At 45.5% G+C, this 25,358-nt stretch overlaps 5 protein-coding genes across 5 annotated transcripts in view; 4 read left to right on the forward strand and 1 right to left on the reverse strand.

The window, feature by feature from the left end:
• Window positions 1–1,898: 1,898 nt before the first annotated feature.
• On the forward strand, window positions 1,899–7,892 carry LOC114856848 (target of Myb1 membrane trafficking protein-like). Its single transcript, XM_029152655.3, has 15 exons — window positions 1,899–2,092; window positions 3,462–3,546; window positions 3,915–3,993; window positions 4,129–4,278; window positions 4,640–4,774; window positions 4,886–5,035; window positions 5,640–5,756; window positions 5,905–6,038; window positions 6,153–6,195; window positions 6,293–6,428; window positions 6,712–6,778; window positions 6,912–6,987; window positions 7,092–7,151; window positions 7,250–7,289; window positions 7,409–7,892. The coding sequence occupies exons 1-15, from the start codon at window positions 2,020–2,022 to the stop codon at window positions 7,549–7,551; spliced, it is 1,488 nt and encodes a 495-aa protein (XP_029008488.1). The 5' UTR covers window positions 1,899–2,019; the 3' UTR covers window positions 7,552–7,892.
• Window positions 7,893–8,033: 141 nt separating this feature from the next.
• Window positions 8,034–10,099, forward strand: LOC114856861 (noggin-3-like). Its single transcript, XM_029152681.3, has one exon. It carries the CDS (start codon window positions 8,457–8,459, stop codon window positions 9,282–9,284), a length of 828 nt encoding a protein of 275 aa, XP_029008514.1. The 5' UTR covers window positions 8,034–8,456; the 3' UTR covers window positions 9,285–10,099.
• Window positions 10,100–10,843: 744 nt separating this feature from the next.
• Window positions 10,844–14,748, forward strand: get3 (guided entry of tail-anchored proteins factor 3, ATPase). Its single transcript, XM_029152666.3, has 7 exons — window positions 10,844–11,030; window positions 11,695–11,842; window positions 12,259–12,407; window positions 12,495–12,645; window positions 12,746–12,853; window positions 13,287–13,484; window positions 13,592–14,748. Exons 1-7 carry the CDS (start codon window positions 10,888–10,890, stop codon window positions 13,718–13,720), a joined length of 1,026 nt encoding a protein of 341 aa, XP_029008499.1. The 5' UTR covers window positions 10,844–10,887; the 3' UTR covers window positions 13,721–14,748.
• A 9-nt stretch (window positions 14,749–14,757) lies between these two features.
• best2 (bestrophin 2) lies at window positions 14,758–19,526 on the forward strand. The gene is made up of 9 exons (XM_041072416.2): window positions 14,758–15,750; window positions 15,833–15,927; window positions 16,228–16,461; window positions 16,869–17,023; window positions 17,220–17,297; window positions 17,398–17,550; window positions 17,642–17,722; window positions 17,808–17,962; window positions 18,070–19,526. Exons 1-9 carry the CDS (start codon window positions 15,599–15,601, stop codon window positions 18,776–18,778), a joined length of 1,812 nt encoding a protein of 603 aa, XP_040928350.1. The 5' UTR covers window positions 14,758–15,598; the 3' UTR covers window positions 18,779–19,526.
• Window positions 19,527–21,750: 2,224 nt separating this feature from the next.
• The window catches only part of LOC114854094 (keratin-associated protein 5-1-like), a 5,433-nt gene continuing 1,825 nt past the window's right edge, over window positions 21,751–25,358 (reverse strand). Inside the window, exon 3 of the mRNA XM_055508846.1 lies at window positions 21,751–24,216. The gene's annotated coding sequence lies outside the window, so the exon portion shown is untranslated. The remainder of the gene's footprint in view (window positions 24,217–25,358) is intronic.

The following is a 25,358-nucleotide window of genomic DNA, read 5'->3' on the forward strand; positions in this document are numbered from 1 at the left end:
TGATGTAAAACTTCATTTAGTACATTCGTTCTTGAAAGTTGAGAGTGAATTTAACCAAAAAAAACACACTGCCACTTTATATTTTGCTACTAGAATCACAAACGCATAACAATGAGGGCTGGAGGAGGTCAAAGGTCACTGACTTTCCTCTTTAAGTTCTCGTTAGCGAAATGTGTCAAGTTACATGTTGGCCTGTATTGTATGTGTTCTGCATGAAATCAATAACTGCTACAGGCTCTGGTCCTCACACCATCCTTTAGACATTACAGCGATTATTATTACCCTGAGAGGGGTTCAGGTTCAAACACCTGAGGTGTCCGCTGATACTATAAAAAGGTACATGGGTTGAGAAAGGAGACTTGATCTGGGATTAGTGAGACAAGTGAGCGCAATAGAGCTTTTCCTAGACAGCATGGGATCACATGTTACGGCCTGAGTAATTACACTGTACAAACACGCCTACTCTTTGTTCTTACTCTCCTTTTAAGGCCTTTCCTCAAAAGCACGAGTTGCACATGATGCACTTGCTCTTGTTCCCTGAGGGATGATTAAATGAAATGCCCAAGGAAGAATAGGTGTGCACATCCACTTGGCTGTCATTATCTTATGGTGATGGTTTCACATCACACGGATAGTTAATGAGGCTTGTTCACTACTACAACATTCCAACTGCTGGCAGTGACAGTTTACAACTGGCTCATGTAGATTAGATGCTTCCACCTAGTGGTAATAATACAAAAATACAAAATACCACTGATTTGAGTCAACCAGTGGTATTTATGTGTTTAAACTACCTATGAATAATGTTGCATGTAATCTCTCATCATCTCTCTCTATCTTTTACTATTCTTTTTACTATCAAATAAAGACACAAAATACACTATGTGAAGATGTTTTCCTACTACGCCTACACATGGGTAACGTGATTATAAACCTATTATATTATAGATTACAATTTGGATTATAGTAGTTTTCAGCAGAAGCGTATTTATGAGTAGCACAGTTGTTGTTTTTTCAGTCAGTGCATTTAGGCCGAAACCTTTGGCCAGAAGAATTCAGATTTTCAGTTCTTCTCTCTGTTGTAATGCGAAATAAATTGCAGACACTAGGTGGCGCTGCTTCCATAGAGCAGTCAGTTGATGCTGCACTCTCTACTGAATAACCACAGTAAACCATTTATTTTAACTGGCTGTTTGTCACCAGTGTCAGTATCAAGCATTAAAATTAATTTGAGTACATTTATTTATGAATTACTAGGGCTTTTACTTGTGACTTGTTTTGAGGTTCACCACTTTATACATCACGTGAAACAAGCATGACAACATTGATAAACAATATGATAAATAAATTTTTTCTTATATGCTATATATGTATTGTGTCATCTTAAGTATAAGACGACACAACACATATATAAGATGACAACATAAGTGTTAGGATATTACTACTTTTAAATCAGTAAAAATGTGATTGCCACTACTACAAGAAGGGAACAGCTCTTTAGAGCAAAGCTCCTCAGATCCACCCACCAATTTCAGTTCCAACGTTGACCTAGTTGAATTATGGCTCCTTGAAGGTTTCCAGGTCAAAAAAGAAGGGACCCTTTGATAATAAATTGGGTTGATTATGCGGTTGTAAGGCTGTGGTTCCTCTTTACATTTACATCTAGTGGCATTTACAGATTTAGTTGATAGTCATAATTATTTTTCCTATCAATTTTTAAAACCTATACATATTAATAATTATAAATATTGTTATAGATCAAATTATTTTTTAATTACAAAAAATAATTAAATGATTAAAGGACTAAAAAGCTAAGATTTTTTTTAAACTCTCCGTCTTCAGATGATTAAAGGTCGATTTAAGTCTGCTTCCTGCTTGTGAGCGCGTCTTCACGTGACCTCACCAGAGCCTGTGCGCGCGTGAGCTGGCGCCGCACTCAGTGAAAGCAAAAGGAGCTCCACCAGTTACGAGCCCACTGTATGTCTGACTGTTGTAGCGTAGAGGAGAAAAGTCTCTACAATGTTTTCAATAGGGGAGACAATGGAGTTTTTCATAGGAAACCCATTTTCAACGCCCGTCGGCCAGAGAATCGGTACGTTACTATCGCTTTTGAAACTACGTCTACGCTGCAAGTTGTGTTCCGTAAAACATTTATGCATCATCACTATAAATGTCATTATCGACAACATGCCTCAGAGCTTTATAACTACAATGTTGCTGCTGTAATTCAACTCGGTAGGACATAAGTGTTTTTAGTTTAATACGATTTAACGTTTGTAACTCAAACTTTGACAGAAACGTAAAAATAAGTCGAGGGCAGTTGAAGAGAGAGAGGTGGGACTTAGTTGCTTCAGTCTGGTAGGTGATTAGTTAATGTAGTTAATGTCGGGAAAGTGACAGGTCATTTAGCCAATCAGAGCGCCCACTGAAATCTGCCACTTCCTCGGTTACAGCTGCTGTGTTTTGACGCTGCACTTTCACACCGTATGCGTAAGTGTTACTGATGCGCCTCAGTGCACACGTATGCGACACCTTTAAGCAGCTTGTTGTTGTGAGCTCTGCGCTCATGAGCAACGAGAACGCGTTGCACTCCACCCCGAGCCTTCCTTCCTCTTTCCGCGGGCTCCCACGCATAGATGTCAGGGAGGTTTGAGCTGCAGAGCAGCAGAGACCAGAAGCAGCTGACAGTCACATGAAGTGGGAGAGGGCAAGGATGGAGGGAGTAGAGAAGGGGAGGGAATGGACTGGAGGGAGGCAGTGGTGGGGGGTTTGGAGAACATGGGAGGTGCTGGTGGAAAGGAATGAGGGAGATTTAGAGACTTAGAGGTTTTTAAAGGCTGGAGTGCAAAAATTTGATGAACTGTTTAGAAGAATGAGACACGTTAGTTGTGAAAATCTGTAACCATAGACAAAAATTTGATTGTTTTCTCTGATTCGAATCTATTAATTTCATTATTTATTCTAATGTTTGATTATATTCCAGTTTGTGACAGGTTTACAGTGTGTTGGCCCTTGGCACACACAGGCTTTGACACAGAAAGTCTGATGGGAAGATTAGTATTCAGCAATTTTCGAAATTGACCCATAATTTAGTGTGTTTCACCACATCAATCCTTGTGGTAGTGTTGAAATAACTGAATGGCTTGTTCTACCACGCACGGCATAGTAGTCGTCATCAAAGCGAAGGTTCTCTTTCTATTTGTAGTGTTCACATTTAGTTAATATTGTCTTTAAAAACATCAAAAAATTTGTGACGTACATAAATTTGAGTCAGCCATTGCACTTCCATGACATGTATGAGTATATTCCTGCAGATATCAAGATACTGTGAATAAATCTTTCGCTTGCTGTGAGTTTTTTCTATCAGAATTACAGTGCTGTATGCGGTGCTATAATATGTTATAGTTATATATAATATGTATATGTATATATAATATGTACAATATGTTTTGTGCTGACAGAGAGAGCAACCGGCAGCTCTCTACCATCAGAGGATTGGGGGCTTAACATGGAGATATGTGACATCATCAATGAGACCGATGAAGGGTAAGGAAGATGTCATTGGGTTTGCTCCCTCACTGTGTTCAGTGAGACTGGCCATTAGAGAGTGAGACTGCCATGCTCTCGCTTTATTCTTCGATGGCAAAAATCTTACACAGTTGCCTAAAATTTTTCTTTAAGTAGCTAAAAGCGCACTGGCAGCTACTGTCTTCTGCAAAATGACTAACTTCCTGGCTAACTAGTACTGAGTTAAATCCACATTATTTTGTAATATTATTGTGTAACATGCTTTCTAGTTTTGCTGTTTGTTTTCATTATTTTATCCCAAATTACCTACACATAGTTTAAAATATTAAGATGTCCGAGCTAGAGACTAATCATCTAATGCAATGTGTTTTTTTTTCCTCTATCAGTCCTAAAGATGCAGTCAAAGCTATTAAGAAGAGGATTGTAGGAAACAAGAATTTCAAACAGATAATGTTGACCCTTACTGTAAGTAATCATCCGCAGATCATTGTAAAGTTTAGGTTTCTTTTATAAAATGAGGATGAGGGGTTGGGGAACAGATCTATGTGTAAATACCTTTTTATACTTTCAACATCGTCACCACAGCCTGTTGTTACACAGGTTCTAGAGACATGTGTGAAGAACTGTGGCCATCGCTTCCACGTTCATGTGGCATCACAAGAATTTGTCGAAGGCGTGTTGGTCCGTTCCATTCTGCCCAAATATAATCCGCCCACTGTGCTTCATGACAGAGTGCTCAGCCTCATACAGGTATGTTGACACTGCATGGAGAACAATTTGCAGCAGGGCGTTTGATTGTGATTATGCCAGCACCTGATACTTCAGCTTAGTGAGTTCATATTGTTGTTTTCGTTTCCTTTTGATTCTGTTCTTATTTTATTGAAATTGCTTTGTTTTACCACTTTTGACCAAAACAGGGAGTATTCATCTGTGGAATCAGTTTCTCAAGTCTTTTAAAGTTTACGTTCCTCTGGTACATTGACAAAATCATCTGGTTTTATTTCTATACAGCCATCAATGATTATACATAATGTTGTGTTTATAAAGGCTGACTTTAGGTAGTGCCACTATCATTCTCACTCCGATTCGTCACATTCTCTCTTTTCTCCAGTCATGGGCTGACGCCTTTCGCAGTTCTCCTTCCTTGTCGGGTGTGGTGCACGTATATGACGACTTAAGGAAGCGAGGTCTGGAGTTCCCTATGACAGACCTGGATGCTCTGTCTCCCATCCACACTCCAAATAGGGTGAGACTGTCCACAAAGTGGGAAAAAAAACATCTATTCAACTGCAGAAGTACCAAATATGTATCTTTTAAAGGGGCATATCAAGCTCCAGTGTCTGTCTTCACCATGCAGAGCATTCCAGAAAATGGGACTCCTGAGACGCCCCCTGCACCTCATCCCACACCTCAGTCACAACCACAGGCCTCGACCAGCGCTCCCAGTCTGAATGCTTTGCCTTCAGTCGAACTCAGTAACGGACCAGTCTCCCTCTCTCCAGAGCAGGTACACTAGGTTTGAAAGCAACAGAAAAGCTTTCAGAAACCACTGTCCATGAGCACCGTTTGTTGCTGTAGCTACAAAAGCCTGTTTAAAGAATATAACATGATCCAGACACGCTGACTTCTCTGAACCTAGGGCCATTTAAGCTGATCTAATGCCTGCAACAGAGACCTGAAGTGGCAGATAGTATGATAAGTGTCCCACTTCCAATCCAGCCCTGCCACCCACTGAAAACAGCTGACATACTGTATTATGACAATTAACAGATGGACGGTTGATGATAACAAGCATGAAAGGAAATGAAGAACTGAATGTTCGCTTTCAAAACTGCGTCCTCAGTTTAGTTCAAGTATTTAGTTCAAGTATTGCAACTGTAAACATTGTATGAATCTGTCATATCTCTGGTAAAGTATTAAAGTATTTAGAATGTTTACCCAAAGTTAATACTCCTTAGTGGCCACTAGCTGTTTTGGGTCCTAATTAAAAGTATAAAGGCCACTCAATCATGAGAAACTTGAGGGGAATCAAGTGGAAAATCCCATTATAGAATAATTAAGAGGATGCGTTGTTTCTGCAATATTTCTGTCTGATGTGTGTTTGATTCAAGGAAGCAAAGCTGCGAAGTGAGCTGGCGCTGGTGAAGGGAAATCTCAATGTGATGTCGGATATGTTAAACGAGCTGGTGCCTGGGCAAAGCCAGCACGACGATGCCGTGCTGCTACAGGTCAGTTGCCTAAGGCATTTACTATGTCATATGACATTTGATCTTATATTAACTGTCGCCAATAATTATGACCATGATCTCCATCATCCCACGTCATTAGCTACAAGAATAACTGAGCTAATTCCTCCCTCCTGCTCTGCCCAAGTAGCAGCTGTACTCGGTGTGTAAGAACATGCAGGCTCGAGTGATGGAGCTCATCCCTCAGCTGCTGGATGAAGGATTTATTGAGGAGCTACTTGTGGTGAACGACGACCTTAACAACGCCTTTATTCGCTACGAGAGGTGCGCTGTGTTTTGGATTATTACTGGAGTTTTTTTTAGTGTAAATGGACCAAAAATTATATATGTTGTAAATGTTGCTTATTTTTAACTGTGTGTATTGTTATTTAAATGTAGGTTTGACAGACTGAATAAGGCACAAATTACAAGTAATCAACAGGTAAAAAGGATGCAGAAAGAAAGAAACCAGTGATGATAACTGGGGTTTAGAAAACAGTGTTGTTCATCTTTGTCCCCATTCCTCCTCCTCCTCCTAGGAGAGCTCTGCCTGTAGTCCGAGCTTCATTGACCTCAGCCCCACACCCTCACCTTTTAGTCAGCCTGCTGTCATCACAACAAGCAGTCAACCAGCAGTCAGCATCTCAGCCAATCAGCATCAAACAACCACCCACAGTGAGTAAACTGTGTTTACCCTTCAGTTTATATGCACAGAAGATATACAATTCTGACACAAATACTGATGGTGTAGCATGAGTTGATTTCATGTGGTGTATTTGAAAGTTTTATATTTGACTATTTTCTGCTTGCTTTTTATCTATGTGTACATATTAAGAATGAATACGGAAGGATGCTGTTGTTCATAAATCCCAAATAATGTCATGTTTCAGGAAAATAAAGGACAGTAGGGAGGAACTGGATTTTATTGTGTTGTAAAATGATGCTTTGTGTGGTGCAGAAGATGAGGAGGAGTTTGACATGTTTGCTCAAACCAGAGGGAGCTCCCTGGCCGAGCAGAGAAAATGGTGAGTGGTGCAAACTACAGTAGAGACAAAAGCCAAGTCAAACATCATTCTTAGCCAGTTTAGAATTTACACGATTATGTAAATGATTAATCATAGCTAATGATTAAAGCTAAGCGTGCATGTGTGCGTCCAGCGTCAGGTACGAGGACCCAGGTGCTGTGGAAGGCCTCGCTGGAGCTCTGGACACGAGGTTGCAGGTCACAGGAGGGGTGTGTACACCACCCATCCTCACCGATGGGATCAAATATACCACTGTATGTAAAATTAGGGGCAAAGTCATTGCCATCTGACCTCCTGTTACTTTTCTTCATAGGTGGCACCAGCCAAAGTCTTGAATGAGAGCGATATTGATAAATGGTTATCTAATGACATGGTAAGAGAACGCATATAAACTCTCCATGTTCTCCTGAATGAAGCCAAGCGATGTGTTGGGATGCAATGCTGTATTTAGCTGTTGTGTCTTTTGTGCAGGGGGAGCAGTCGTCTGTTTGTGAGGGAGTTTCTAGTGAAGGTAAGCAGGTTTTTCATTTTGCCTTTCATTGCTGTGCGAAGAAGATAATGTTTCACAAATCTGATTCTGTGTGTGAAAGCATGTGTAAAAACCCACATATCTAAGTCTGTGTCCCTCAGACTTTGATAAGTTTCTGGAGGATCGAGCGAAGGCAGCAGACCTCAACAGTCCGGTGCCCCACGGCGCCCCGCCCTCCACAGCCAGGCCGCCGTTGCAATCCAGCCAAGAGCAGGACCGATCGCACGACCTGTTTTCACTGTGAGTTTGGAGACAAGGTGAAGATAAAATACGTGCATTGAAATGTAGCTACAGTCACACGCGTGCTGTGCCACGTCAGGTACAGACCCTCAGTAAAACCTGACCCTATAGAACTGCTGTACACCTCGATGCTGAATGTTTTATAAATGCAATTCTGCTAAACTGTCATGTTTGACGCCATGACGTCTGATGAGTGTATATAAAAATGTATTATTATATTGTTGATATAAGTAGAGGTTTAGTGAAATTGTTTACACACAATCAAAGTGGTGTCACGCCATCATGTGCCTTTGCTCCAGACAGCTGATTTTGTGTACAAGAGAATAAACGGAGCATTGTCCTGCACACGTCCATATTTTTGGTATCTGACTGTCTAACGTACAGAACCATGAGAGGAATGTGCCCTGAAGCTGGGTTTGAAAGGACCTGCACAGTTGTGTGGATTTATTATTAAGATCTTGTGTCCGTTGCTGTCACAGCTTGGTTAAAGTCCGGTCATATGATACTCCTTTGGGGGGGGGGGGCTTACATATGCAAAAGTACTTTTTAAAATCCCATCACAAATGCTCTCTTGACAACACAGCTACTTTAGCTTTAAGCGAATACCTTGTGTTACACGAAGCTCAAGCCAAGGACATTGTCGCTTGTTTTTTCACTGGGAGCTTAGCCAAAATATCAAAGCCTTGAATCACAAGTAGGAGCTCAGGTGTGTTCTGGTATACCCCATAATATTTCTGCTGCTTGTGTGATAAGGCACTTAACTGTTATTGTGAAAGAGCTCAAGGATGTCTGGTCTTGGTCTTGGTGTTGGGTACACAGAGTCCCTGAAGCACTCGGGGATGACCTATAAGTGAACGGGTGTAGAAGAGCATATTTTCATTCTTCTGCGCTCCCTTCCACACGAGGACCATGATTAACACTGTCTTTCTCTGCTGGATCTGTGTGTCCGGGCTTTGTGAATCTTTCCCCTTTACTGCTAACTTATCGACCCTGAATCAGTTTTCAAATGCGACTGTGTTGGATTCGCCGTTTCTTCAACTGCGGACCAGACTGCCGTCCTATTCGCAGCCAATTCGCCCGTACTCCTTGCTGACGAATGCTGAGGACTTTCACTACTTGCCTAAATCCAGGCATCGGCGCCCAGCTCAGCTCCTGCGTCTTCTGGGGTCCTCCTATGACCCGTTCTGGATGTCCATCGGTCCGCCCCCTGAGGCCTCTGGGGGTCACAGCGATGGTCGAGCTTTGTTGCGTGGTGACACACTCAACTACACCACTTTCAAAGGGAGGTTTAATCTAAGTTCTTCTCCGGAGCTCAAAGAGGCCGCAGGAAAGCAGCACCATATACTGCGGAAGGACGTTGCACAGCTGGACCTCGGGTTTCTGTCTCCAGATGTTGCCATGTCAGTCAGAGCTTGGCTGCTGCAATCAGCAACATGTGAATTACACTATCGCTGGGTGGATCTTGGCCCAGCCTTCTGGCCCCGCTGGGTGCGACACACCGATTGTGGAAGATCCCTTGGAGGGCGAAGTTGCTCCTTTCCCAGGGGAATGGAATGTGTGAGAGCCCAGACAGCGCACATAAGGATCCTGGCCTGGCACTGCGTAGAAATTCGAGATGGAGGTAATAAATCTGGGCAAATTAAATCCGAAAGGTCCGACGACGAAGCATTAATCAGGTGTTTATGGAGGCAGGTTGCTTACCCTGTGGTTGCTGCATGTGCGTGTTCGTGTGTATAACTGTGATTGTAACAGTTTTGTACTTATTTGTATCATGAAATTTATTTCAATGAATCTCAATGCGTTATTATTGCGGCTAAAACTGCACGACATTAACAAATCTACTGTATTTTTCCATTTTTATTTGCTAATTTACTGTGTAAATCAGAAACATTAGTGTCTCAACAGGGCAGTTAAAATCCAAACACAGTCCTCTGTTGTTGCTTTATGAAGGCTTCTATGACGTTTCCTACCTTTGCTATGGACAGGTATGCATTGGGAGTCACATGTTGCTTCTGTAAAAGTCTTGAAAGTAGCAGCTACCAATTGGCTATGTTTTGCTTTGGTTGTGCAACATTATTTGAGTAATTTTTACAATTGTGGTTGTGTATACATTTCTTACCATTTTTTTTTTTGTAATTACGATTAGTATTAAGTTCAAAATGCAACTTTATATTTTATAGGAAAAAAAAGAAATGATAGTGTAAACCTTAAAACATGTACTTTTATTTCTATTTCATTTTACATTTTCATTACTATTTCATGAAATAATTTGTTTTTTCTAAAAGCCTTTTTAATAGAGCCATAAGCAACATTTAATCTGAACAAATGATTTAAATCTTAGTGCTGTAGTATACTAGCTGCTTTCCCCAATGAAGTTTCTTGACCTCAAACATTATCATTGTTCATGAGGTTCTGATATCAGCTTCCAGTGCACTATTATTATAAGTTCATTCTTTGCTTTACTCACACACTTGTTTGCTTCTTTGTGATTTAAATGTATGTAAACATTGCAAAACAGCCATTAAAAAAGTTTTTACCACTGGAAAATAAAATGATTGTGTGTGATGTGTTTCTAAATTATGAACTGTGAGCCTAATGCAAAAGGATTCGATCATTTTGGTCATGTTTTTTTTTTATTATGTATAAAAAAATCTGTTTTGTATGTTAAGGACTTTTGTATACAATAATCCATTACAATGCACAACTTAACAAATACAAAGTCTTCTTTGTTTTTTATTGTATGTAAAGCAATTGATATGAAACATCAAATGTTTATATTAAACAAAGTCTAAAACAATAATAAATATTTAACATAAACAGAAAAAAATACAACTCCAAGAGCAGTTTATTTGGAGTTCTGTGATTGAACAGGTTGAATGTAACTTACATATTATTTATACATATTTGCATTAGGATGTGATTATAAATATTTCAAAACAAAAAATGTCCCACTTACTAATTTTTGTATATTGAAGGCAATGATGAAGGCTAGTTTCATTAAAAATTATTATAACGCGTTTTAGTAATGTATAATTTTTTTTCGATGTATCTGTTTGAAAATTACCAGTATTTTGTATTTCAATTTTTGTTCTTTTAGACATTTTTTAAACTATTCTTCAAAACACACCAAACATGTGTTTCTTGTCCTTTGAAAATAAATTGTAATTTGTACGTTTTCAAAAGAGATAAAACACAGACATCACAAGGCACAGTCTTGTCACAATCTCTTTTTGAGGTTTTGTAATAAACGTGATAGAGTTGCTAAAAATCCGATGGTCTGTGAAGGCAGCAGGATCAGTACATCCCACCTGAGCTGTGCGTTGCTCTGTACACAGACAAGATGGCAGCGTCATTGGAAGACGAATTTGAAGATGCACCCGATGTGGAGCCGTTAGAGCCAACTTTGAAGAATATCATCGAACAAAAATCTCTTAAATGGATATTTGTAGGTGGAAAGGGGGGAGTTGGTAAAACGACATGTAGGTAGGTTCCCCCCATAGTTCTGACTCGCGTCGCTAGCTGACATAGCTAACTAGCTCACGCCTGTGGCCGTCATCCGTCATCATAAGTTGACGTGGACCACTGTCAGTAATCAGTTAAAGTAGAGTTGTTCCTTTGAACACAACGCAGAAGCCCAAATAAAAATGTCATATATATATATAGAGCATAAATAATGTCGCTATGTTGTGATTCATTTAGGCCAGCTAATTGACGGGTAGCTGATCTACAAAGCACTGTCACTAGCTAACGTTAGCTAGCTGTCATGTTCAGAGCTTCTCAGCTGGTGTAATCATGTATCTACGTCGCAAATAGATTGAAGACAGTCTGCGTGCTCCATCACTTCCCCTGTCATTTGCCTCGTGGAGGCCAACGCTCGCGTAGGCAATAGAAACGTATGTTATGTCGTAGTTAGCCAGTAAAGCTATTAGAGTTCTAACTAGCGTTAGCTGGCTAGCTAGCAAGAGTGCTAAAGTAATCGCAATAACCTATTTTTTAAGGAATAGTTACGGAGGTGTAGAAGTCGTCACATGATAATAATGGCCATAACATCTTTATTGTTAATTATTGCACATTATGCAGATTAACAGACAAAGTAACAATGTTAAAAAGTGGAAACTATCACGAACATTTGGTGTCTCTTCTCTAGCTGTAGCTTGGCTGTCCAGCTGGCTGCGGTCAGGGAGAGTGTCCTCATCATTTCCACAGATCCTGCTCATAACATCTCTGATGCTTTTGACCAGAAGTTCTCAAAGGTGCCGACTAAGGTCAAGGGCTATGACAACCTCTTTGCAATGGTAAGTTCAGCCTGACATGAAACACAGGGTAAATAACTATGGCATTAGAGGACGCGATGGCAGTTCCCTGATGATTAAATGTTATTTGTATTATAGTATATAGAGGAATTGTTTTAAGCAGTCCAGCCAATAAATGACAGTGAACCTGCACACCAGAGCCCTAAAAAAGCATCTGCATAAAATTACTTAAAAAATAAATGAGGAAATTAGTTTGTCAGAAGGCAGAACACATAAGGGTTATATGCTGTTATGTACAAATGAAATCTCCTCTGTGTCATGTGGATGATCAGTTCCACATCTGGCTCTCAGCACAAACCGTCTTTGTGTAACAAGCAGAATCCCTGCGGGCGTTTCAAATATTTCCACTCAATGTGTCATCTAAAGGTTTTTTTGTTGTTTTGTGCATGTGAATTCAGGAAATAGACCCAAGTCTGGGTGTGGCTGAGCTGCCTGATGAGTTTTTTGAGGAAGACAACATGCTCAGCATGGGCAAGAAGATGATGCAGGAGGCCATGAGCGCCTTCCCGGGCATTGACGAGGCAATGAGCTACGCAGAGGTCATGAGGTGAGACAGTTTGGTCAGTGCAAAGCCGAATCACATTGTGACAGAGATGTATTTATACTTTATTGGTGATGCTATCGTCTCTCTTAGGTTAGTGAAAGGCATGAACTTCTCAGTAGTAGTGTTTGACACAGCTCCCACTGGACACACACTACGCCTGCTTAACTTCCCGACCATTGTGGAGCGAGGACTGGGCCGCCTCATGCAGATCAAGAATCAGATTAGTCCATTTATCTCCCAGGTGAGGAGGGATTAGTAGGTGCCAATTACTTTGTTATTCAGGGTAGTTTTACATATATTTAAATAATGTGGGTGATTGAAGTCTGTATTTCTCTTTGTAGATGTGTAACATGCTCGGTCTCGGTGACATGAATGCAGATCAGCTAGCCTCTAAGCTCGAGGAGACCCTGCCAGTCATCCGCTCAGTCAGCGAGCAGTTCAAAGACCCGGTAAGTCACATAAATGTTTCATTCATGATGAAACAGAATGAGTGTTTGGGAGTGTAGGCATGTGGATGAAGCCTGTTAAAAACTGTTGTTGTGTAGTTACGTTGTAAGTTTAATACTTATGAATTTATTTACTAGAAAACATAGAAAATATTTCAACACTAAATGCAAAATCCTGTTAGCTTAGTAGTGGGTCCCACCGTCATTTAAATACATCTTAACCAGATAAGTTACTGGAAGTATGTAAAAACTATCCGCTACTTCATGGTGGTGTAAACTGTATATGTTTCCATTCTTCATCTATAGTGTAATGCATCTCCCTGCTAAAATGTGGGTATAACCAGTGGTTCAGTTGGTAACATGTTGATCTGTTGTAATTCATTTATTAAAACCTAATAACTAACCTTTTGTTTTGCACTTTCATTGCATCCATCAGGAACAGACCACGTTCATCTGTGTGTGTATCGCTGAGTTCCTGTCCTTGTATGAGACAGAGAGGCTGATCCAGGAACTGGCCAAGTGCCGCATTGACACACACAACATCATCGTTAACCAACTTGTGTTCCCTGACGCTGAGAGGCCATGTAAAATGTGTGAAGCCCGCCACAAAATTCAGTCCAAGTATTTAGACCAGGTACGAGTCTGTAACTTTTAGGTTTGTCTTGTCGCTGTACAGCTACTTTATTGGCATCAGGCAGAAAATGTCACTGTCTAAATTATTGGTCTGTTTTTTCACTACAGATGGAAGATCTTTACGAGGATTTTCACATAGTCAAGTTACCACTGCTGCCCCATGAAGTTCGAGGCGCTGACAAGGTGAACACTTTCTCTAAGCAACTTCTGGAACCCTACAAGCCCCCAAACAAGTGATCTGGTTGCCTGCAGGAAGCCCCGCCCACCCACTGCCCTGGTACAGACCACACCTGCGTCTACAGTAGGATTCACCTCCTCCGAGCCTCAAACCCTAAAGCAACAGCCGCAACATGATCCACTCAGTCCTCCTCATTCATATCAGTGCTACTACAGCAAGACATAAGCTCTTAGCGGAAGGAGCTGAAGAACCACAAACACAGACATGAACATTCGGCCGTATGATAGAGGTGAGCCAAGGGCAAATCTGTGCTCGCTCATCGTCACTTCTCCTCTGGTCCGGTTGTACTGTACCTGTATAAAGCATTTACACCCTCAAAACGAAAAACAAATCTCGTCTCGTTTTAAACCATGTCCAACCTCAGTTGTAAAGAAAAGGCAATTGTTGTGGTGCTGTGTTATCAGCAGGTTTCTGATGGTTGATGTTTGTCGTGTTTGCTCTGTATAGATTGGTGCCTGTGTCTGTTCTCCAGTTTGTCTTTTGGCAAAGAATTCATGCATAATATGATCCAGGACTCTTCCCATCCAATTTTTACAGATTCAGGGTGTAACAGCAGGGCGATCGACGAAGACACTAAAATAAATAATTTCAATTTAGGAAAAATGTACATCCATGTGGTTCTGTGTGTGTTGAACCATTCAGGTGATACAGCATGATTTTTAGGCAAAAAGTATGATAAACGTGTTGATGTGAGTGTCTGGAATCTGTCACCATACGCGGTTCATAAGACTCATCCAGCTGTTGAACATGGTGTCTTTTCTACTCACTGAGGATGGGAACAATGGGAAAAAAACATGAGTAGCCTTACTTAGTTATTCCAAAATCCTATATATTGAATGTTGCTTGATCAAATGTTTAATGGCTAGTAAAGCGGTTTTTGCCACGCGCCTGCCTCGTCTGTCTTTGTTACCCAGCGGGTAGATGTAGAAGCATCATTTCTCCTCTCTGTCAATAAGGGTCCGCTTTTCTACAGAATTTCTTTGAATTACTGGCAAACGTTGATCAAAATAAACTTTCCTCACCCGAACGCCTTTTTTGTGCTGTGTTTGTGAACCGAGGCGACCTGTGCGCACAAACATTTCCCAGCAATATAGCGGAGTCCACGGAGCGCAGCGGGTGCAGGGATTTCCTGGCAGAGCGTCTGCCAAGTTACTCAGCCGGTTGCTCAGTCGTACAGAATGATTTCCTTTAAAAAGCCGTGTCCTGGTGGTAAATTGCCCTGGGATCAAGTGGGATCATTAAACCCCACACGGACGTTACATTCAAAGCCACAATATTATAAGACGCCGCGTTATAAGAAATAATGCGCCGTTAACCACGATAATTGCTTGTTGTCATATCGTTTATCATGGAAGGTTTCCACGGTCCACTTGCTGCAGTTTCATAATGTTCCCACTGTACGCTCGCGTCCCGCGGCTCCTTGTGCCCCGGCGCCGCGGCCTGTCGCTTGCGGTCCATCACCGGGCCGAGCTCTCCTGGTCGGGGGCCGCGCTAATGAGCTCCTCCTCCCGGGTTGCGGGGGATTTACCGCGGGGCGCACTGGCCGGTGCGGGCACCGAGGAGGCTGCGAGCATTACTGCCACGCAACGGAGCACAGGCAACGCCGGCGAGTGCGCTCCTCGGCTTAACGTCATTGCGAAAGTTCGGTGAGCGACGCAGTCACTTGGCGCCCGTTGCGCGCAAAGATGCGCCAAGCTGTTGGTACATTGATCAGGAAAACACGCTCCATGAGGTAAGACTGATTTCCGTCAGTCCATAAATGAATTGGAAATTGTTTTTATTTTCACGTGTTTTTATTATTTATTTGTTTTTATTCCGCAGGTGTAACCGCGGAGGAGATGCTTTCATCCCTTTAGTGTGAAGACCCGCACTCACCAATGACGGTCACCTACACGGCCAGAGTCGCAAACGCCCGCTTCTGCGGCTTCTCCAAGCTGCTTCTGGCCTGGAAGGGCAGCATCTACAAGGTGCTGTACAAGGAGTTCCTGGCGTTCTTCGCCATGTACACCGCCATCAGCATCACCTACAGGTGCGTCCGCCGCAGGACACGTCCCCTGGGGACACGTTGGCCCATCAAGCTTTGATTCACGATCGCTGTTTTTTTCTTTTAGGTTCTTCCTCTATGATGATCAGAAGAGATATTTCGAAAAACTGGCCATTTATTGCAACTATTATTCCAGTCTCATCCCTATGTCCTTCGTACTTGGTAAGCATCAATGATGTCATGTTTGCACAACATAATTTAATCAAGGATTGTTAGGCATCATGAGCTCTATGTGTGTATACACTGACTATAGGAAGGAATGTAAATTTTGGCAAATGTAAGACTATGATTGTCACAATAAGCCACTCCAGTAGAAATGATGTAGCAGTAAATAATTCTTTTTTCATTATTATTATTACTGGGGCCCCAGAGGCCACTGTCAGCCTGTATTCCTGCCCGGTCGCTCCTCAGGGGACCCTGACCGCAGCGGTCACGCCCGCCTCCCTCTGCTGCTGCTTTCAGGCTTCTACGTGACCCTGGTTGTGAACCGGTGGTGGAACCAGTACACCAGCATCCCGCTGCCCGACAGGCTCATGTGCGTCCTCTCCGGGGGCCTCCAGGGCAGCGACGAGCGGGGGCGCCTCCTCAGGCGCACCATGATGCGCTACGCCAGCCTGTCGGCCCTGCTCATCCTCCGCTCGGTCAGCACGGCCGTGTTCAAGCGCTTCCCCACCGTGGACCATGTGGTGGAGGCTGGTGAGCAGGCGCAGCCACAGCCACATGGCTTCTTCATGGTGTATTTGTCCACAGATATTGAACTTGTCTGGAACCAGCGGCCCCAAGTCAGATTCCCACCAGCGTCCCCGGGTCTGATTTAATTTGTCTGAAGTGGGGATGTGATTAGCCACACGCTCATGTCATGAGCTCATGTCATGAGCGTGTGCCGCTTCCTCGGCTGTACGTTCTCTAACAGTGCAAGGAAAAGCACAAGGACAGGCACGTCCTGAAACTTATGCGATAAAGGGAGTTATCTCCAAGCGGACGTGGTGCTGTCGGCTGAATTGAACGCGTCTGCCTGATCAGAGATAGGTTCCTTCTGTGTTTGTAGGGGCTGTAAACGTCTGGCAGCTGAAGGGTCCTTGTTCTTCTGCCGCTCTGTGCAGGATTCATGACACGAGAGGAGCGAAAGAAGTTCGAGGGCCTCCACTCCCCCTATAATAAATACTGGATCCCCTGCGTTTGGTTCTCCAACCTGGCAGCCGTCGCCCGCTGTGAGGGCAGGATCAAAGACGATCACACGCTCAAACTACTGCTGGAGGTGACCCCAACGCACACACACACACACACACACACACACACACACACACACACACACACACACACACACACACACACACACACACACACACACACACACACACACTACAGTGCAATTCAGAAGTTAATTCATTTTGACGAAGTTGGGATTAAATGTGTTACGTGACATCACAAAGGTGCCTTTTCTCTCTGACCAGGAGCTGAATGCATTCAGAGGGAAGTGCAGCATGCTGTTCCACTATGACATGATCAGCGTTCCGCTGGTCTACACTCAGGTACAGTGAGGGCTCTGTGAACCATGTGCACGAAACACGAAACACAGTCGATTCCGACATTATTCTCCCCATTACAAACGTTTCTCTATCCGTCTCTCAGGTTGTGACTTTGGCCGTGTACAGTTTTTTCCTCGTGTGCCTCATTGGGCGTCAGTTCCTGGACCCCGGGCAGGGCTACCAAGGTCATGACCTGGACCTTTACGTGCCCATCTTCACCCTGCTGCAGTTCTTCTTCTATGCTGGATGGCTCAAGGTCAGGCGGAGGCCACGGTTCCTTATCGAATCACTATGCTAAGATAAAGCAGCTTTGATGTTCCGGTTGAGTTTCCCTTCGCGGCCTCTAGGTGGCAGAGCAGCTGATCAACCCTTTTGGAGAGGACGATGACGACTTTGAGACCAACTGGCTGATAGACAGGAACTTCCAGGTTAATGCTGCGTGTTTGAGACCAGCGACATACACCCCTCCAGTGTGGCTGCGGTGGTGTGACGGGGTGTGACCGCTCTTTACAGGTGTCCATGATGGCGGTGGATGAGATGTACGGCGATCTGCCCGTGATGGAGCGAGACCGTTACTGGAACGACTCCAACCCCCGGCCGCCTTACACAGCGGCCACGCTCTTCGTGCTGCGCAAGCCGTCCTTCCAGGGCTCCACCTTCGACATGGCGTGAGTGCTTTCACAACCTCTGACTTTTAGTCATTCATTTTGAATTCTCGAGAAAAGGAAGGTATTGTGTCAGAATGTAATGTAAATGATACTGTGTGTCTCGTCAGCATCCCTAAGGAGGAAATGCACTTCCAGCCTCTGGAGGACATTGCAGAGAACCTGGAGGAGTCAGGAAGTCATCACCCCAACGTGGCCCTCTTCAACCGCCTGCTCAGCGCCGCCCCCTCCCCCACCGGCTTCATGGAAGGAGCTCTTCGCCGCACCTCGACCCACATCCAGAGGCTGCGCCACTCCCCGAGCATCGACCAGTGCACCAGCGACGACAACGACGACGAGAGCTGTAAAATAGGCGGCTCCCTGCCGTCGGGTCTGGGGCAGGAGACCCAGAGCACCGTGTGCAGCGCCAGGGACGAGCGCAGCGCCAGGACGCCCCTGCGGGAGGTCGAGTTCGGGGTGGAGCCGGAGGGGCGGGGGGAGCGTCCTGCCGCCGGTGAACTGAGGGGTGAGGAGCGGGTGAGCGTGAGGGGGCAGTCCTCAGCGCCCGTGGTCCTGCTCCCCGCCCCCCCTCCGTCCTCCAGAGGGAAGTCGTCTCGAGCGGCCTCCGGTCGGGCCCCCGCCTTCATGTTTCACCACGCCACCGCCGCCTCCTGCCTGGAGCACTGCAGCTCCCAGCCGGCCATCAATCAGATCAAAACACGGCCCAGCGGCCCCGAGCCTCCGTTTGCTGGGCCCAACATGTCCTTCCTCACGGTGCCGTCCCACGAGCCTCAGCGCGGCCGCAGCGTGAGCGTGGGGTCCGAGCTGCCCGGGTCCTAGGTGGTCCGCGGGTTCCAGGTGGGCCGCGGCGTTGCCCCTGTTTAAAACCTCAACGCTTGATTCATAGCAGCGTTTCGCAAGCGGTGTTAGTCATGACAGCACTTTTACTTTGAGTCTGCAAAACGTTCGGGGTCACGCAACGACCGGTTCCTGATAATAAGCTCAGTTAAAGCAAGAGATTAGGATTGGCTGTCACCCACTGTCGCTTGGGGCCTGGGAGGAAAATGGAGTTAAAGACACCACTGGAAACTTTACAGACTCCTTAAAGAGTGTGTGAGAATAAAATTATATATTTAACCTCAGCACACCTTAATAATCAACACTGTGACATCATTTAGTCTAGTTTAGCCCAGAGAGAATAAAAAGCTAAGTAACCAGTGACAAGTTCATCCAAAACTCACCTGGAATTAATTGTTGTTTATTCACTAGGATCATTAAAAATCCTGTTGTTGGGTCATTTCTTATATAGACGCATACTGACTGCGACAAATGTAACCTCACAGCAACATGGGACAGATGTTGAGTAAGATTCAAATGGAAATTTAGTTATAATTTTAGTTATAAACCCAATGAAAATAGCAGCGTGACTTTTCTTTCTCTACTTCACTACCGGCTCTGGTCAACAGGGGGCGGTAGCAGCAAACTGAAGAGAGCAGAGCAAGCTCAGTCCTCTGATAAAACACAGAAAAAGCCTTCTGTCTGGGTTTGAGTCTTGCTTCCCGTCCTGCCGTGTCTCCCTGCAGCTGAAGCATCCTACCTGGGCTGCAGCCGGGTGGGGGTGGGGGGGGTGGGGGGGGGCTGCTTTCCCGGCCCGAGTGGGCTTCCTCTGCGTGGCCCGGGAGCACCGAGCCGGGCCTGGAGCGCTGGAGTCCCCACGGGGCCTGTGCTGCAGCAGGGTGGAGCACATGAGTTACGTCTGGACGGCATCCCACACTTGCATTTGTGAAACAGAATGAAAATGCACTGGTGAGGGATTTAAAGCACAGTCTGGCTCATCCTGACCCATTTAGAAAGCGGCTGTACGCTATCACAGAGGCCATCAGATGTGACACAAACAGGCCTCGCAGCAAACAGCACTCCGGCGTTTGAGTGTGGCTTCATTATGATTCAGAGATGCATTTCGCTGAATTTTACGTACATTCTGTTGTTGCACCTCCTACAAACTTCCATGTACTTCTGATCAACAGTGCTCATTTGAAACCCAGTTCAAACGGGTCGGTTTCGTAGGGTTTTCCTGTGCTCGTCCAGGCTGCACGGATCGGTTCCTCCTCTTGTTCGTGTCCCGAGCTTCTGCCCGGTGGGCGGTGGGAACGGCAGACACCAACTCACCTCTGGGGCAGCTGTCGACAGAGCAGCCCCTGTGTAGCTGGACATCATTCCAGTGACATCACAACACGCAAAGCTCCGACCAGAGCGAAGCGAGGCGCAGCGGCGCGTGCCTGCGTGACTGAGCGCCTCGCACGCCCGCCGACCTCTGACCTCTGACCCCAGACGCCGCCGCTCTGGGCCCGGCTTGGCCGCGTGGCACGCACAGCGATGTGCAGAGCTGCTGCGCGCTTGACGGCGCTGGCTCGCGGCCTCGGCCAGACGCGGCCGCTGACGGACGCCATCGCTGCTGGACAGACGGTCAGCGCAACACGAGGACCCCGACGATACACGAGATACACAAGAACGAATGAGACAGCAATAGACAGCTCCCCTCTCCATAAGTTAGTGACTCTTGCCTTGGTCTGTTTAACTGAGTCACCACAGGTTTCATTGACCCAGAAGTTCTGTAGTTCCCCTAACTATCGTTTGACCAACATCAAACGGCAGCAGATCAAGCAGGAGAACAAAGGTTTGGCCACTGGTGGCTAGTTGTCTACTGGACTCTATCTGTATTTCCTGTATCCCAGAGTCAGTTTGAACAAAGGTCAACCTCTTCCAGTCTCTGCGCCGGCTTCAGGGGAAATGCGGTTATTGTTTCTGTCATTAAGTGTGAAAACACAAGTGTGGGGGAGGATTTCAAAGAACTATGTGTTGGTGCGCCTGTTTCTGTGGAACCAGGAGGCCTGAGGTCAGCAGGCAGCTTTACTGAAACAGCCCAATCCGAGACTCGTCGCTGGTGCGGCTTCTCCCGATAGCGATGGCGCCGCAGGTTTCAATTTGTGAAACTTTGTGGAAAAAAAAAGAAACAAAGAAATGCGCTCCTGAAACGGAAACAAATGAAGAGAGAGAAAAATGTGGGAAGACGAGAAGGTTTCGCAGACATGTTTCTTGGAATCTGCCGCGTGTGAAACCTGCACATGTCTATTCTGTTGCGAAAGGAGTTGCAGATCACAAGGTCGCACAGGGAGCCTGCAGGTTCCTGTTAGCCCACGGGCCCCGAGCGGCTGCCGCGAGCGGCTTCCTTCGGTTTCCTCGCATCAGCAACGCGACACAGTCAGATCGAGCCCCAGTCGGGAGAAAATATTTACGTTCCCGGCCAGCCAAACAGCATTCAGAGCGCGAAACGTAAGTACTCAGATGAGGGTGCCAAAGGTCTAGTCACATCATCTGAGACGCTTGATTTTGAGGTCAAACTGTCAGTGAACACACCCAGAGAGACGGTAAGAAGCTTTCTTCACAGGAAAACTGCGTGCGTGTGTGTGTGTGTGTGTGTGTGTCTGTGTGCGTGCGCATGCCTTACTCAGTTACTGTAAATACAGTAGATCAGTTGAGGCAGGAAGTTGGACTTTAACCTCTGCCAGATTTTGACGTGCGGCGTGATTAACAGCTCTATTGTTGACCTGTCTCCTCTTCCAGATACCGTATGGCTGTGTGACCTGGGGCCTGTGTAAAACCTGTCAGATCAGTCGAGTGTTTCTGTTACACGGCCTTTAATCCTTAGTGACGCTTCCAAAGTCTGAACAGTGACGCCACTGTCAGTATTTGCATGTTATAATCAAGGTTGGAACCATGTGACTCTGCTTGCCTCTAAATTACAGCTAATGCGGTTTAAAATATGCTTTTTATTGAAAATGAAAAATCTCCCAAATCACAAAAAGATATACACAAACCAGACCACAACAGTATTAGAACTGATCTGTCCATTGAGGAAAATAAATAATGACACAGTGTTTACAACCTCAGCTTGTGGCCTTTGTTTGCACATTATGCAATAATGGGATATACTGTGTTTTTTTTCAACTGTGTAAACACATGTGACTCTGCTTAGTGTTTGTTCTACCGACTTTAACCCTGTACTTTCACATTTGTTTTTGTCTGGCGTGTGTGAGTGTGTGTGTGTTTCGGGGCACTCCCTGTCTTACACACCCTTCTTGGTGATGAAGTACTCTCTGTGCACAAGGACCTGTCTGTCTGGTTCACACTGGTTCTCTGTGTGTGTGTGTGTGTGTGTGTGTGTGTGTGTGTGTGTGTGTGTGTGTGTGTGTGTGTGTGTGTGTGTGTGTGTGTGTGTGTGTGTGTGTTTGTTTGTTACCGGCTGGTTTAGTCTTTCCGTCACACACACAGTGAACAGTACAGTATGTTTTTGGTTGTCTGCTGTACTGACTGTGTTTAAACAAGGCTACTTTATCAGTGTTGTGTGACCCAGATTGAGTCCACCGTTTGCCAACGGCCTCTTCGGCACTGAAACATTATCGACGTAGCAGAGCCCAGGCTGCAATTACTTATGTTTGTTTAAAGTGCGCAGAAGGACTGATTTCCTAACTGGATTCAGAAGATCCATTTCACTTTGTGATCTTGTTATCTTACCATTAAGGAGGCAGCTCTGTGTTTATATTTGCTGGCAAATGCATAAATAACATATCAAAGCTTGTTTTACAGGGGAGCTTTTTTGTCATTGTCCAGATTTTGATATAAATAGAAAAATCACCACTGACTGTGTGTTTGCATCCCCTCTGTTTCCATCTTTAGAACTTTGTTGAAGATAAGCTTGCGGCAGAGAAGATGTGACGAATAACAGGGCACTGATGGGATGAGATGAGATGAGATGAGATGAGATGAGATGAGATGAGATGAGATGAGATGAGATGAGATGAGATGAGATGAGATGAGATGAGATGAGATGAGATGAGATGAGATGAGATGAGATGAGATGAGATGAGATGAGAGGTCAGAGTCTCCTGATCACCACACACCTATTTGTGGTCTCAGGTTTTCTTCACGTAAAAAAGCAGAGGTGGATGGAAGCGGGCGTCAGGGAGCAGGGTGTTACCTGGCTCTCCGCTAGCACCTGCACCTCCAGTCGGCCTCGTTAGGACGATGGACGGAAGCTAATCTGTGTTGTGCTCTTTAAACACAACATCTACACATGAACCCGGCGAGAGCTGCTTTGTTCCTCATCCCGCTGGCATCCCTTCACAGTTATATAACCTGTACCAGGTTATATTTACCACCGACACCTTAGATGTGATTCCAAAGCGTCATTTTAAAAAATCGAATTAAACAAGGTTCACGGTCTGATGAAAATCCAGTTCTTGGCGCTGGATTGTTTGGTGGAGGTGTTTGAGACGAGAAAGGCTTTGGACTCCTCTGACTTACTGCAGAGTCACTCCTAAGTTCTGCTCCGTCCGCCGCCGCTCCCAGTGTTTACACCTGGGTGCAGCGGCGTCTGGAGAAAGCTGCGCGGCCGCAGCAGCAGCCGCGCAGCTTTCTCTGCCCAGACACACCAATATTTATGTCTGGGCTGCAGCCGTCAGCAGCAGGAAAGCCTCTTTCTTTTTTTGACTCAGAGACAAGTGAGCAGACGGCGTCATTATCTGTGTCGACCCAGGGATGTTATTATCTCTGGGAGAAGGTGCAGCGCAGTTCAGGGACAACAGCTGCGTCCACTTAAACGTGAGCCGAGCGAAGTTTTACAAAAACCTCAGCTTTATTGGTATTTTCTGACAGTGAAAGATCATGTCGTGATTCTTCACCCAAGGTGAACTTGTGGTTGGTGTGAGGATTTATTCATCAATTTAGCTGATGTTGAGGTGGTGAAAGTGAATCAGAACTGGCAGCTGCAGGGTTGCACATCTGCATCCAGCCCAGATGCAGAGAGGGAGCGGTGAAGAGGAGTCTGAGCAGCGAAGCGGAGGCTGAGGGGTGACTAGTGACGGGGCGACTCCCTGCTCCTCCTCCTCCTCCTCGCTCTGCGCCTCCCGTCTGGCCCGCTCCCATGTCACCCCTGGGCTCCCTGATGGAGTGTGACAGTAACGGCTGTCCCCCGTCCCCCCAGCTCGTCGCCCGGACCCCGCCTCCCTTCATCCGCTCCGTTCGGCCCTCGGTCTCGCCCGCGCGGCGCTGACTGCGGCGACCTCGCTTTGGAAGCCGTCCTTCGGCTCCGTCTTGGTGGTGGTGGTGGGGGGGGGGGGGGGGGGGGGGGGGGGGGGGGGGGGGGGGTCAGGGGTAAAATGTCAGAGCTTGGCTGTCAAAGGCACATCTGGGATGAAACTTGCCGCCAATCCCTCTTCCTGGAAGAGAGCCGTAAATTTTAATGCTGGAAGCAAGTGTTGTTCATTAATTCTTATTCAATGACTCGACTCAAATGACATTCGAGTTAACTTTTTCTTGATGAGTCAGTTTAACACCTGCGTTAAAAACTGGTTACACAATTTATCGTGAGTAAGAAATTATCATGTCAATCACTTTTTTACCACAGGTGGGGCATCGACTGTAAAACACACATGCACACGCTTCCACTTCCTGTTGGGCAATTTCTCAAAACACTGATAGAGTACTGAAGGAGTACTGATAGAGTACTGAAGGAGTACTGATGTGATGGCTGAACTGGTTGAACTGGATGCAAGATGGCGCATTGTGAGGCCAGGAGCCCGACGTGGAGCGAAACAAATGGGCCAACCTCCGACAAACACACACGCTGACAGGGGTCAGTAATGATGAAATAAACTTTCTGAAGCGGCAGGCGAGAGGGGAGAAAGTGGAGGATGTCATGTTTTGGTGAGAACATATATTATTCATGCTGTCAGCAGAGACGCTGGTGAAGTCACGGCAGTGTAAGTAATGGCGTGTGTCACATAAATCAGCAGCGGTGATGACCTCATTTTACCGCATAATTCCCTCCGCCCACGCACTCTTTAAGGAGCTCCAGATGCACACGCACACACACACACACACACACACACACACACACACACACACACACACACACACACACACACACACACCTAAGGAACGTGTACACTCATGTTCCCCCCCCCACTTCTTTTCTCTGTGTAAATCAGAACTAACGACATTGTTAAAAACATGCATTGATTTTGGGGCTTATTCCAAAAGCCAGAATGTGGACGAAGGACAGATCCACAGGGCAAAAAATAAACATGACCATGATGAAGAGCCCTCCCGGAAGAGGCCACGCGACCAACAAGGTGCCGCTGATTGAACGCCTCGGTTTGAGCTCCCATTGGAAGTGAGGCCAGTGCAGGCCGTGCTCCAGTTACCTAAAGTTAATGTTTGTTTTTAGGTGAGCTGCTCCTTCAGGGCTCAGGATCATTCATTGGGGCCAAGGTGCAGAACTAAACCACGCCTGCATCTCCCCGTTCGCCGAGGCTTGGACTCATTAGACAGCACGCTGCTTCTCTGCCTGAGAAACGAT

This window comes from Betta splendens, chromosome 1 (genome assembly GCF_900634795.4).
Source record: "Betta splendens chromosome 1, fBetSpl5.4, whole genome shotgun sequence".
Classification (NCBI taxonomy): domain Eukaryota; kingdom Metazoa; phylum Chordata; class Actinopteri; order Anabantiformes; family Osphronemidae; genus Betta; species Betta splendens.

Coding starts and splice junctions, on each gene's coding strand:
- LOC114856848 (XM_029152655.3), top strand. CDS start 2,020: ATGTTTTCAATAGGGGAGACAATGGAGTTTTTCATAGGAAACCCATTT. Junction 4,775..4,885: donor CCATCCACACTCCAAATAGG/GTGAGACTGTCC, acceptor TTCACCATGCAG/AGCATTCCAGAAAATGGGAC. Junction 6,988..7,091: donor GGTTGCAGGTCACAGGAGGG/GTGTGTACACCA, acceptor TTTTCTTCATAG/GTGGCACCAGCCAAAGTCTT.
- LOC114856861 (XM_029152681.3), top strand. CDS start 8,457: ATGATTAACACTGTCTTTCTCTGCTGGATCTGTGTGTCCGGGCTTTGT.
- get3 (XM_029152666.3), top strand. CDS start 10,888: ATGGCAGCGTCATTGGAAGACGAATTTGAAGATGCACCCGATGTGGAG. Junction 11,031..11,694: donor GTTGGTAAAACGACATGTAG/GTAGGTTCCCCC, acceptor TCTCTTCTCTAG/CTGTAGCTTGGCTGTCCAGC. Junction 11,843..12,258: donor ATGACAACCTCTTTGCAATG/GTAAGTTCAGCC, acceptor ATGTGAATTCAG/GAAATAGACCCAAGTCTGGG.
- best2 (XM_041072416.2), top strand. CDS start 15,599: ATGACGGTCACCTACACGGCCAGAGTCGCAAACGCCCGCTTCTGCGGC. Junction 17,298..17,397: donor TTCCGCTGGTCTACACTCAG/GTACAGTGAGGG, acceptor TCCGTCTCTCAG/GTTGTGACTTTGGCCGTGTA. Junction 17,963..18,069: donor GGCTCCACCTTCGACATGGC/GTGAGTGCTTTC, acceptor GTGTCTCGTCAG/CATCCCTAAGGAGGAAATGC.